This window comes from Physeter macrocephalus, chromosome 7 (assembly GCF_002837175.3).
Source record: "Physeter macrocephalus isolate SW-GA chromosome 7, ASM283717v5, whole genome shotgun sequence".
In the NCBI taxonomy this organism is placed as follows: domain Eukaryota; kingdom Metazoa; phylum Chordata; class Mammalia; order Artiodactyla; family Physeteridae; genus Physeter; species Physeter macrocephalus.
In genome coordinates, this window is record NC_041220.1 from 76,883,897 (window position 1) to 76,897,492 (window position 13,596).

At 38.6% G+C, this 13,596-nt stretch overlaps 1 protein-coding gene across 1 annotated transcript in view; it reads left to right on the plus strand.

Annotated features, from left to right (window-relative positions):
- The window catches only part of ATP8A1 (ATPase phospholipid transporting 8A1), a 242,227-nt gene that overhangs the window by 171,563 nt on the left and 57,068 nt on the right, over positions 1–13,596 (plus strand). Inside the window, exons 26-27 of the mRNA XM_028492008.2 lie at positions 12,202–12,385; positions 12,479–12,589. Coding sequence (XP_028347809.1) covers positions 12,202–12,385; positions 12,479–12,589 — 295 coding nt within the window. The remainder of the gene's footprint in view (positions 1–12,201; positions 12,386–12,478; positions 12,590–13,596) is intronic.

Sequence of the window (13,596 nt, forward strand, 5' to 3'; positions counted from 1 at the left end):
AGGACGGGGTTAAAGGAGCAGCTGATTCAGGGGCTCTGGCTCACTCAGGCCGGGGGGAGGGAGGGGTACGGGTGCGGGGTGAGCCTGCGGCGGCAGAGGGCGGCGTGACGTTACACCAGCCTGAGGTGCGCCGTGCGTTCTCCCGAGAAAGTTGTCCCTGGATCATGGGACCCTGGCAGTGGCGGGCTGCACAGGCTCCCGGGAGGGGAGGTGTGGACAGTGACCTGTGCTCGCACACAGGCTTCTTGGTGGCGGCAGCAGCGGCCTTAGCATCTCATGCCCGTCTCTGGGGTCCGCGCTGATAGCCGCGGCTCACACCCGTCTCTGGAGCTCCTTTAAGCAGTGCCCTTAATCCCCTCTCCTCCCTTTAAGCAGCGCCCTTAATCCCCTCTCCTCGCGTACCAGGAAACAAAGAGGGAAGAAAAAGTCTTGCCTCTTCGGCAGCTCCAGACTTCTCCCGGACTCCCTCCCGGCTAGCTGTGGTGCACTAACCCCTACAGGCTGTGTTCACGCAGCCAACCCCAGTTCTCTCCCTGCAATCCGACCGAAGCCTGAGCCTCAGCTCCCAGCCCCCCCACCTGCCCCGGCGGGTGAGCAGACAAGCCTCTCGGGCTGGTGAATGCTGGTCGGCACCGATCCTCCGTGCGGGAATCTCTCCTCTTTGCCCTCCGCACCCCTGTTGCTGCGCTGTCCTCCGTGGCTCTGAAGCTCCCCCCACCACCGCCACCCGCAGTCTCCACCCGTGAAGGGGTTTCTAGTGTGTGGAAACCTTTCCTCCTTCACAGCTCCCTCCCACTGGCGCAAACCCCGTCCCTAGTCTTTTGTCTCTGTTTTTTCTTTTTCTTTTGCCCTACCCAGGTACGTGGGGAGTTTCATGCCTTTTGGGAGGTCTGAGGTCTTCTGCCAGCATTCAGTAGGTGTTCTGTAGGAGTTGTTCCACATGTAGATGTATTTCTGACGTATTTGTGGGGAGGAAGGTGATCTCCGCATCTTACTCTTCCGCCATCTTGAAGCTCCTCCTGATGGGCTTTATAGTGAGGCACAAAAGAGATGATTCCAGGTAGCATTTTCCAAGAGGGAACATTAAAATGGTGCAAGGGTGGGCAAACTTTTTCTGTAAAGAGCCAGAGAGTAAGTATTTCAGGGTTTGCAGGCCATACAGTCTCTGTCACAACTACTTAACTCTGACAGTGTAGTTTGAAAGCAGCTCTAGATAATATGTAGGTGAATGGGTGTGGCTATGATCTCATAAGACTTTATGTAAAAATAGGATGCTGCCTGGATTTGACCCTGGGGCCATAGTTAGCCAACCCATTATGGAGTGTCGATTGCTCATGAATGAACAGTAAAAGGAGTCGATTTTGACACATCTTTTCCGTAATATTGATGGAGTTCACCCCAGACTCCCTAGTCTGTAATTTATAGGCTCTTTCTTTTATTTTCTTGAAAACTGAGACATTTGCCCATCTCTGCTCACCTGGCATGTTTCCCTTCCTCCATGATTCCTCAAAAATGACTGACGTTCTTTCTGTGGTGACAGCTGCACAGTCTGGCATCTCCATTCAATCTTTCTGTGCCCTTGGATTCAAGAAAATCCCTTAAAATGTGGATATTTCCTGAAGTCAATTTGTTTTAAAATGAAGTGTCAATAGCAAGAGATATATGAGGAACCCAGGACCACAAACATGGATCCTGCTCTGTCACCCCAGTGCCTTCCCTCTAGGGGGAGGTGCTAGCAAGGTGCTAGAAGACAAGGACAGCCAAGGAATCAAGGTGGAAGATATGCCAGCTTGCCTTCTCCCTAAGCTGGAAGCATCATGGAGTCTTTAACTAAAGGAAATTCTTCTTGGATTTTTATATATTATTTTAGTGTTTGCCCTTCATCACCAGTCACTTTTCACTCCTCTTTAGACAAACAGTCTCAAGTATTTAATATGTTCCCATCCATCTGCAATACTTTATTTGTATATCTGTGTACCTATGAAAAATATATAATATTGTTATATGTGATTCAATTTGGGGAATAAACACATATGTATAATGACATTCCAGCATAAATTTTTTGCCTTTTTTATTTTTCTACATGTTTCTGAGACCTTTTCATGTTACCATATGTAGGACAAGTTCATTTCTTCTCACCACCGCTTACTATTTTCCTGATGAATTTACACCATTTTATTTATCTCTTCTATAGTGATAGCCACATGGGTTGCCCCTAAATCTTTACTACCACAGAAAGTGCTGAAATGAATATCCAATGTATGCACCCACACAAGTGTTCTTCTAGGATATATACTTAGGAATGAGAATGCTTGGCTGTGGGAGATATATATATCTATATATAGATATATAGAGATATATATATATATATTTCAGTTCAATCAGAATTGTCTCATTGCTCCAAAACAGCTGCACTAGTGTGTACTCCCATATCCATGTAGGAAGGTTGCTGTTTCCCTAAACACCAGCACTTGGCATTCCCTATTTTATAACTTTGCCAGTTTGATGTTTGAAAAGTAGCACCTTGTTTTGATTTTTGTTTCTGTGATTACTAGGGAGATTGAGTAGTTCTTTATTTAACGATTTACCTCTCTGGATTTCTGCTTTTGAAGTTTTTTCTTCCTCTTTCTTCCTTCCTTCCTTCCTTCCTTCCTTCCTTCCTTTCTTCCTTCCTTCCTCCCTCCCTCCCTCCCTCCCTCCCTCCCTCCCTCCCTTCCTTCCTTCCTTCCTTTCAGTGTTTTTCAAGAACCCATTATGTGCCAGGCACCTTTATATGTGCTATAAATAGAGCAGTGAACAATAGAAAAAAATACTCCCTGCCTTCACATTGTAGCTATTTATTATTCAATAAAATAAATACACATATGCTTATTCAAAAGGTAATAAGTGCTGTGTGTCTGTGGATAGTAACAATTTATTATATATCAGACAGACATATAAAGTCAGTGGTAACACTTGCTATGAAGAAAAGTAGCACGTTGAAAAAGGATAGGGATACAGAGCTTTCTGTTGTGTTTCCTGTATTTCTTTCTGCCTGTGTACTAGAATTCTTTGTGTGTTTTGGATATCAATTCTTTGTTGAGTATAGACATGGCAGATATCTTCTCATCTGGTTCCCTTCTTTTTTTTTTTTTTTTTTTTTTTTTTGCGGTATGCGGGCCTCTCACTGTTGTGGCCTCTCCCTTTGCGGAGCACAGGCTCCGGACGCGCAGGCTCAGCGGCCATGGCTCGCGGGCCTAGCCGCTCCGCGGCATGTGGGATCTTCCCGGACCGGGGCACGAACCCGTGTGCCCTGCATCGGCAGGCGGACTCTCAACCACTGCGCCACCAGGGAAGCCCATGGTTCCCTTCTTAATTCTACCTGTGGTATTCTTCCTTGAAAAGAAGTCATTGACCTTGAATAGTCAAATTCAATTAATTTTTTTCCCTGTATGGTTTGTGCTTTGGAGATAGTAAGAACTTCTCACAAAGATATTCTCCAACATTTCCTTCTGTTAACTTTATGGCTTTTTGGTTTTTGGATAGGTCTTTAAGCTTATATTTTTATATCTGTGTTGTGAATGAGAAGGGATCCAGTGTTATTCGTTTTTACATAGTGAGCAAATTCTCCCAATACTGCTTACTAAGCAGTCCACCCTTTTCTTCTGTTTGTAATGCCATATGATCCAGAACTCAAGCTCCGGAGCCAGACTTTCCAGAGTCTAAGTCCAGGCTCCACCTCTTATTAGCTGAGTAACACATTGTTTAACTTCTCCAGCTTCAGTTTTCTTCATCTTTGAAACAGAGATAAAAATAATTGTTTTCCTGGAATTGTGAGGAATAAATGGATTAATATATGTACTCAGTGCATTATTAAAATTATGCTTCTCTTAGAAATGCTATCAAATTTTCTTTTATATAGCTAATTGAACATTTCTGATGGGAGGAATACTACACAGATTTCTCTTTGACCCCTGTGGCCTTTTCTGTGTCCTAAATTCTATTTTGTCTGGTAATAAAATTGCTAACCTGGCTTTCCTTTGTTTCATATGGGCCTTGTCTTTTTTTCCCCCACTAAACCCTTATGTTCAATCCTTCTGTATAATGTAGCCTCTAAGAATGATGTCCTGTCTCTAAATCCACACTGCTTAGTGTTGAATTCTGTCTTCACCACTTACTTGCTGTTTTACCTTAAGTTATGTAATCTTTCTGTGCCTCAGTGTCCTCATTTGTAAAACGGCAATACTAGTAATCTATCTCATATAGGGATCTTCTGAGAATTGAACGAATTAAAACAAGTAAAGTGCTCAGAACATAGTGAACAAATAAGTGTTATATTAGCTGTTATTGTGAAGTGTGTCTCTTTTAGACACCATATTGCTGGATCTTTTTGTTTTAGTAATGTGAGAATCTGTGTCTTTTAATCAATGAATTTAACCCATTTATATTTATTATAATTATTGTCATGTTTGGCTTCATGTCTTCAATCTTATTTTGTGTTTTCCATTTATTATGCTTTTTGTTTCTTTTTTCTCCCCCTCCTTCCATTATCTGAATCAGATTTTCTTCAGCTGGTTTGAAAGCTTTACAATCTATAACTATGCTGTGTCTGATTATTTCTAATTTTTGATAACCATATTTGTGCTTATTGTCTATATGTATTAGTATGTCTTCCCTTCCCTCCCCCTCCCCCATAAAGAGACAGGTACTGAAAGTATTAAAGTAATTTTGTGCATGCATCCAGGAGCAGTCAGGTTACTTTCTTTGTAAGTGATCTACTTTTTCTCTCTAGAAGCTTTCAGAAATGTTTCTTAATCTTAGTTTAACCATAATGTTTCTAGTGGTAGGTACCTCTTTCTTACATTTCTTTTTGGTGCTGTATTAATACAGCCCTTTCAATCTAAAGATATATTTCTTTAATTCTGGAAAATTATTAACTATTCTTTTTCATTTTATTCTTTTTTATTCTTTTCTTGGACTCTCATTATATATGTGTAGTCACCTTTATTCCTTCATTTCATTTTTCTCATAATCTGTCCTTTCATTTCCTGATTTCTTTTGGGAAAATTTTTTGTTTGCACTATCAGATTCTATCATTTTTACTACTCATTTTACTATTGGCTTCTTTATTTTAGCAGTTATATTTTTATATAACTTATTTTTGATTGCTTCTTCATTATAACTGCTTGTTCCGGTTTCATGTTTCCAGTATCTTTCCATATCTTTCCAGGGTTGCTTTTTCCCATACTTCTTTTAAATTGTTATATCTGGTTTTACAAGTTCTTCTTTCTTCTAAGTTACTGTATTTCTTTTGTGCTCATGATCTTCTGTCTTATACATATTCCCTGTGAGACTGTTTTTCCCCATTTGCTCTAGTGGGCAGGAATGTTTCTTTTGGGGGAAAGGTGAAAGCTGGGTCCTAACTTGAGGCAAATTTGGAGACAGGGTTCAGTCTGAGCTTAGTGAATCCCTGTTTTCCCCTAGTTCCTTTACCCAAGCACTGCTCTTGCTAGAGGCAGCCACATTGTGATGGAATTGCCTGAGTGAGGTAACATTCAAGGGTTCTCAGCACACCCATATTATTGGCACCTGTCCCTGCCTGGCTTCATGCCCTGAGGTGTACCAGAAAGCTCTGACTTTCCTCTTCCAAGGCATGAGGTGAGAATTTTCCGGAGGTTTTAAGCTTTAGAACATTGAAGATAATCCTGGAATTGGTGTGTTTTGTTTTTCAAGCACATTATTTTGTGGACTTTGAGTTTTGACAGGTTCCAAGCCTAAGCCAAAGTTCACAGTTGCAATGAGAGAGGAGCCCCTTAGCTCCATCCAGCCTGGTCTCAACCCCCTCACACTGGTCAGCCTGGGCTTGCACAGGTTGATTGTTCATCTGTGGGCTCTGGCACACCACACTTTCTCTCTATGCCATTTACTTTCTAATAGTCATCCATCATTTCCTGTTTCCCCAAAGGTTTATCACAGATTTTGTGTTAACTGATAATTGTGACCCTGAAATCTAGTGAACTTCTTTTTTAACTCATGGCATCTTCAGGGTTTTATTCCAATTTCTGTCAATAGTCTGTGCTGCCACTTTTTCCATCTTCTACTAGGTATTTCTGAGGGAAGGTTCCTTGGAGAAACCTATCCACGTAGGAGAGAATTCAAAATAAGTGAAGTGGGGGATGGAGGAAGGAAGGAAAGAAGGGCAAGTTGATTTTATTTAAGCCTAAAGAAGCTCCAGCCTTTCGTTACCTACCCAGAGTCATGGGAAAGGGGAAGAAAATCAGTGCCCATATGGTCCCCAAACAGATATGGTGAATGGGAAGAGATGGTGGCCATAGGTCTTACCACTCTGAGAGCCAGGTCACCATAGGGCAGAGCTTAAAGGGAGAAGCACTCAGCCTTCTTGAGTGGATGTGCTTCCTAGTTGGAAGCCCACCAGTCCTATCAAGTGAGGCTCCCTAGACAAAAAGAGTTGGCTGGGCCTTCTCCCATTTTGGATAAACTTCTGTCTCTCTCTATCACTCCTGTCTCCTTAAAGCAAGAGTCCATAGAGAAACCCCTGTTATATAGGCTCTTAATATTTAACTTCTGGGACAGTAGCTCAATAAAAGTCCTTAAGTAATAACTCTTAGGGGCAGAAGGAGGGTTCTGAGATCTTCTACTCTCTTTTCCTTTCTTCTCCTTATATTCTTCCATAGCAATTTCATCCATAGTAAAGGAATTGAATAAATGGAAATTTTGCAAGAAAGAGAAATTCATCTCATTATCCATAATGCTAAGATTACAACTCCTATTCATGTTTGACAGTTCACTGTTAGGAGGCAGTCTGCTGTGTATCTACAGTATAGAGGAACTATGTAAAGGATGATTGGATTCTTCAGGCTTTCTCAAATTGAAGGTTTGTGACAACCCTGTGTTGTCAAATGATGGTTAGCATTTTTTAGCAATAAAGTATTTTTAATTAAGGTATGTATATATGTATATATCTTTTGAGCAGTCCAAATTAATATTTTTAAGGCACTGCTACTATATTCTTTTTTAGTTCCTATTGCTTAGAATAGTCTGCTATGTGTTGAGTACAGTGCTAGGTCCCAGATAATTAGATGGATGGATAGATGGGTAGATTGATTTTTTTTTTTTTTTAATGAACAGTACCACTGTGGAAAACTGTTCTATGGTGTGAATACTATAATAAAGATTTCTTCTAGGAGGAGTTTTCTTTTTAGTGCCTTAAAGGCACTAAAGGTCTGTTTGCCAATTAATAGTTCAGGATGCCTATGCACACACACATACATGCATATTCAAACATACACTGTCAATGTGATCAGTCATTATTTAAAATATTATCTAAACCATTGAAACAGAAGTTTACCTATAACAACATAAATTCCACAAAAGAGAAGGTTTGCATCTAAAATGCATTGCAAAAGGAAATCTTTTTTAAAGATACTTTCCTTTTTTTGCCCTGTGGCAAGGCTATCTGTATTTTTTTTTCTGTAGACTCAATTTCCCTGTATTATAAATTCCCGTTGATGCCTCTGACTTGACAGTATGTCAACAGATGTTGCTTTTGGAGACTAGGAAAGCACTCACTCATCAGTCATTTGAATAACACAACTCTTTTACCTAGAAGTGGGTGAATGTTTCATTATGTACCCTATGCTAAGAATCATTTTTAGGATTTTCTATTTAAGTGGCTGTTTTCATTCCAGTAGTAAGTTGATGGTGAGTTTCTGGAAGTGTTACAATATTTACGTAAATTTTGGTGCATGTAACACAGATTTCTTTGCCATATTTAACTCCTCCTCAATTCAAAACTTTATAAATGAGCCTACAAATTTTAGTTCAAAGAAGAGTTAAGTCAGATCTCATAAATTTTTCTCTTAGCTTTTTCTCTCTTTTTGTAATTTCTTTATTAGTCAGCAGAATATGACTCAATGGGGAATAGACTGATATTCACAAAGAGAAAACTTGGGAAGTTTGTTGCAAAGGAAAGTAAAGCAGATGCCCCACTAATGATCCTGACCTCTAAATAGTTAGCAGGAGCAGCCCTCAAGCTTCGTAAATACAGGGGCTCTATAAATACAGGGTCATTATACAAAGCACTTCAGGATAATTAAGAAATACAGTATTCTTCCATGTTCTTAGTTTTTTTTCTAGATTTACTTTCCAAAAGCAACTTTATAGTAACTTTTAAGTTTGCAATATAAGTTTTTAAGTTAACATATTATCAGCCTAATTTTTAATGTACGTGTGAGATTTTTCTAGGTTATTAACCTAAAAACACAATACAGTAAGATAAATTATTGTACATCTTTTAGCTACGTATAAAAAGTCCCTTAAAATATTCTTTATTATGTGGCTGTGTATATACATGCACATATAATCCTTATCCATATTCCATTCAAAAAGGTGATTCATTTAGCTAATCCCATTAAAAGGGTGCAAAATTAGACTCATATAAGATGGGCCACCCTATATACTTTCCAGCTTAAATGGTAAAAATTTCCAGTACTCCAACCTAATGTTCACAGGGCAGTGAGAGTTACTACATAGCAAAAAAGAAAAATAATGAATAACATCTGCAGAAACTGCAGCCAAGATAATATCTGAAAAGCATATTGCACTCAGTGTACTGCTAGGTTGTATCGCAAAGGACCACCCTCTGTTTGTGGAGCCACAGGGAAGAAAACGACTTTATAGCAAATGCTGGATGTGTAGTCCTTTTCCGCAGAGTCTCTGACTTCTTCCAAAGAAGAAAGAGCAACAGTGGAAGAGAAGAGAACCGTGAATAATTTAAGTCCTGATGCAGACCCATGGGTGGTTAAAAAAAAAAAAATCTAGGGTAGAAAACAGAGCGCTTTTATGATGTCCCTGAGTTATGGGTTGGATCACTATTGATATTTGTAAAAATTTAGGTTTTAGATACTCTCAACCATGGATGTGTGGTTCTTGATAGACATTTGAAAGAATTAACTTGGGTGGTAAGGTTGTTCTAGACTATTCTGGAAATTGTACAAATATAGAAGCAAGTTTACAAAAGTCAAGAAAGTAAACTCTAACGAGCGAAGGAGATGACCTTTTATGAGGTGGAAACACAACAGTAAAAAGAAATATACTCTGGAGAATTTTTAACATGAAGTTAAAGAAATTTAATATATGCTGTTTCTTTTATCTGACATGAGCTCTCCTCTCCTGGTCACATTCTAACTCATCAAGGAAGGCTCTTGCAGCCCATGCTAATTTCTGCATCCTCTGTAATTATTAAGTATAGGCAAGTATATCAAAAAGCTTTGTGCAACACTCATTTTTAATGCCTTATAATTTGGTTTTGCTATCTTGTTACCCTCTTGTAGCAAGAAACAATATTTTAAATGGATGCTGTAAAAATAGTAGAAGATCTGTTTAACTGATTTCAGCTTGACTAACCTGGGTCCTGTTAAACCACATTCCCTCCCTAAGATACGGTGATGGATGCCCACAACACATCACGCCCAGGGCTGGAAGGACATTCTTTAGTGCATGCCTGCACTTTTGCTTCCATGAGTCGACTTGGTGCTTACTGGGCATCTGGGGGTGTTTGTTCCTTAATCTGTTTATTCCTGTTGTACTTCTTAAAGTAGTCATCACTGAATTAAATGTTTTATAAGCCACCAAAAAATAATCTAACCAAAATTGTTGCTAGGAAAACCAGATATAATGTTCTAGAAAGACTTCTTGAGTTGCTGAAAAAAATTGCTGTTGAATCTAGGGATAAGGTAACAGTAAACTGTTACCTTATGAGGGCATCATTATATTGTAGTTTCCACTGAATGAAACAAACCGTGGATTGTTCCTCATGAGTGAGGTTTCTGTAAGAAAAATATGCAGAATTTCAAACACAAACCCCTTTGCAACGTATGGTTCTTTGCCCTACATCACAAGCTTATACATTTATATTTTGAGTTAAATGTTTTAAGTACGTATATTTTATGAATTCTCACTTAAATCTGACATCTTTGTTTAGCAACCAACTACTATTTCAAACCCATCAGATACCAGGGCTTCTACTGTTTCTTGAATCTTCTTCCAACACAGTTGTCTACTTGTATCTTGATAATGGAAGCAGATACCCTTGCCAGTGGCAGTTGCAATGTAATTTTGGGAAGTTTCTCACTACATCATCGTCTTTTAAAAAAAAAAAAAAAAAAGCATTGTTCTTGCCTAGGGAATTCATACTCTGCTTTTAACACCTGAGTTAGCCACATCCATAGAGTTGGTAAAAATCCTCAGCCAATTTTAATTTGGGGGCATTGAAAATTGCAGTGTCAAGCAGAGAAAGCAGTAGTTGGTTGTAATAACCATGAAAAAAGAAAACAAAGTTTAATCCAGCTTTTTTCTGATGCTTCTTTAAATCATTAATATTAGTTCACCATGCAGAGATTTTATCCTTTATTACACATTCAGCTTATGAAAAAAAAAACAAAATAAATACCAGTGTTTCCCATGATCCCATGGTTTGACTTCACAGTGTACTTACATTGTGAGCCTGTTAAGTTGTAAAGGGAATTGAATAAATGTTTTCAAATGCTTCTCTCTTTTCATGCCCATTTCCCATTTGCTTTTTAGATCATTTCTTGGTGAGAATTCTTTTTTGACATTTACTAAATGTCAGCTATAGTCCGTGTTTAAACCATTGGCCTAGAGCCAGTGGGCTAACCAATTTATATTAGCCTGTTAAGAAAAATTAAATAAAATGTGAAAATGAAATGAAAATTGCTTTGAAGAAAAATGAGGGCTAACAGTGAAAAAGCCCATTAATGGCCTGATACTCATCCATTCTTTTGCTGTATTCACAGTTGTGTCACTTTGTGCTGTTGTCATTTTGTGCTGTTGCTGTTCTTCCAAGGGAAGAATTAAAAATGATTCTTTCATATAGCAGACATTTATTGAGTACCTACTCTGGATCAGCACTAGGAATACAAAGATGAGGAGACTGGTTCAGTCTGCAAGCAGTTCACAGTCTAACACAATGATTCTCAAACTCAGACCAGATCTGTCCTTGGCTGAAGGCTTTGAGAAGGGTAGCTGGACCTCCTGAAGGCACATATTTGTGCAGAACATCCACTGCCAGGAATTTTCCCTAAGGAAATAATCAGGGAAATGTGCAAAGATGTATTGAGTCTTTCAGAGTCATGATCTTCATTTCTAAGTTGAATAATAAATGATTTACCAGATGTTCCAGCGGATACTTACTGTACTTAACCTTGATAAAGAATTTAGCTCTGGGTTATTGCTCTTGTCCACTAACATTGTGTATATTAGTTGTTTCTCAGTAGTTCATTACTATCTTAACAGTTTACTGAGCCAGATCACTGTTCAGTTTTTCTTTCTTTCTCTCTAATCGCCAAGATAGCATGGATACTAGATTAAGTTAATCACGCCAATGCATGTTCTGTCATTGAACTCTTCTGTGAGGGTCATGGTGATTATTTCTCAAATTGCGTTTAAAAGTTTTTGATAAGTTGCTCCAAAGTTAATACCAAATATGATTTTGGTATGGATGATGGTGTTCTCTGTTCCTGGTCCACCTTTGTATAAAAGGTTACTTGATTCTACTTGGCCATTGTCAGTAGCTTCGGAAGAAAATTGAGGCACATGAGCTATGTAATCAAGCGCTTGGTATTTACTTTGGTTGATTCACCAGGGTGGCTGAGAACAGGTTGAGAAGTTAGCTAATTCCCTACTGTTAATTTAAATTGTTTTAAATGTATAGTACATCATCTAAGATCAGCTTATGGAGGCTCAAAACTTTTATTTTCAAGGTATAGGAGAACAGTTAGTGTTTGGACTACCATTCAACAGCCTTTCTGGCTTTCTTTTTCATTCAAAAGTGAAGAATTAGAAGTTCTGATATTATTTGTTAGGAACTAATGGAATTTCTGAACTCAAATGTCATTTTTTAAAACAAACTTATGCACACATTCTGGTAAACGAGTACTTAACAAGGCATTGTAGCTTCTATCTGTCACCTAGAGGTTTGCTTCCAAGCCTTTATTTTTCCCTTAAAGTGGCAAACCAGGCTAACAGAGAACTAAACACTTGTAAACCTAAGACTTTTCCGTGATGATTCTTTAGAGACCTATTCATTTGTCTCTTCTGCTGCTTTTATGCTTCAAGACAATGACATCTTAAAATTCCTTTTTTCAAAAAACAAAATTAATTAATAATTTGTTCTAATTTAAGGGTTTCTCCTCTTCAAAAATCTGAAGTTGTTGAGATGGTTAAGAAACAAGTTAAAGTCATAACACTTGCCATTGGTGATGGAGCAAATGACGTCAGCATGATACAGACGGCACATGTTGGAGTTGGAATAAGTGGCAATGAAGGCCTTCAGGCAGCTAATTCTTCTGACTACTCCATAGCTCAGGTGAAGCATCATTTCTGTAAAACACACTGTTTGTCTCTGTCAACTGACACTATGAAGAGGAAAATACTAATTTTTTTTCCATTCTTATTTTAGTTCAAATATTTGAAGAATTTGTTGATGGTTCATGGTGCCTGGAACTATAACAGAGTCTCCAAGTGCATTTTGTACTGCTTCTACAAGAATATAGTCCTCTATATTATTGAGGTAATCCCAAGTTCAGTTTTAAAATCCTTGTCATTCGCATATATATTTGAAACTTTTTTTTGTGAAGACATTTCCTTATCATTTTAATTAATCCTTCATTTGCCCACTTTTTATAACTTCTAAATATGTTAAAACAAAAAGTTCGTCAGCCATGGAGAATAATGTTGAAATTGTGGCTAAAAACATTATATTGCTTTGGTAAGAAATGATGAATTACAATTGCTAATGAAGTAATGTGTTTGGCTTTTAAAAGACTACAAACTATGTAGCATTTTTTTTAATAAAGTTCAAAAACATGAGAGAAGACAGTACACTGTTTAGGGATGTAGACAAGCAAAACTGTGTTTAAAAAGAAAAGAAAGGGAATAGTGGACATAAAACTGAGGCTATCAGTTCTACTAAGGGGTCTAATCAGGAAAAATACACAGGTAGTTTTGCTAATATTGGTCATCTTGTAGTTCTTATTCTGTTTCAGACTTAAATAATTATATACAAGTATTCTTGCTGTTCGGGTCTGTTTTGGTTTCTGAGTTTGGTAGGTAACAAGAGTCTAGATAATGAGGAATTTGTCTGAAATTTATCAGAATAATTCAGTTCCTTTGTCAAAGGAATTTCTATATTCCTTTTTTTTTTTTTTTTTTTTTTTTTTTTTGCGGTACGCGGGCCTCTCACTGTTGTGGCCTCTCCCGTTGCGGAGCACAGGCTCTGGACGCGCAGGCTCAGTGGCCATGGCTCACGGGCCCAGCCGCTCCGCGGCATGTGGGATCTTCCCGGACCGGGGCACGAACCCGTGTCCCCTGCATCGGCAGGCGGATTCTCAACCACTGCGCCACCAGGGAAGCCCTATATTCCTTTTCATGTAGCAAGTATAACATCATTTTTTTTAACATGAAAAGTTAACCTGGGTCAGGAATATCACTTTTTTCTTTTTTTTTTTTTTTTTTTTTTTTTTGTGGTATGCGGGCCTCCCTCTGTTGTGGCCTCTCCCGTTGCGGAGCACAGGCTCC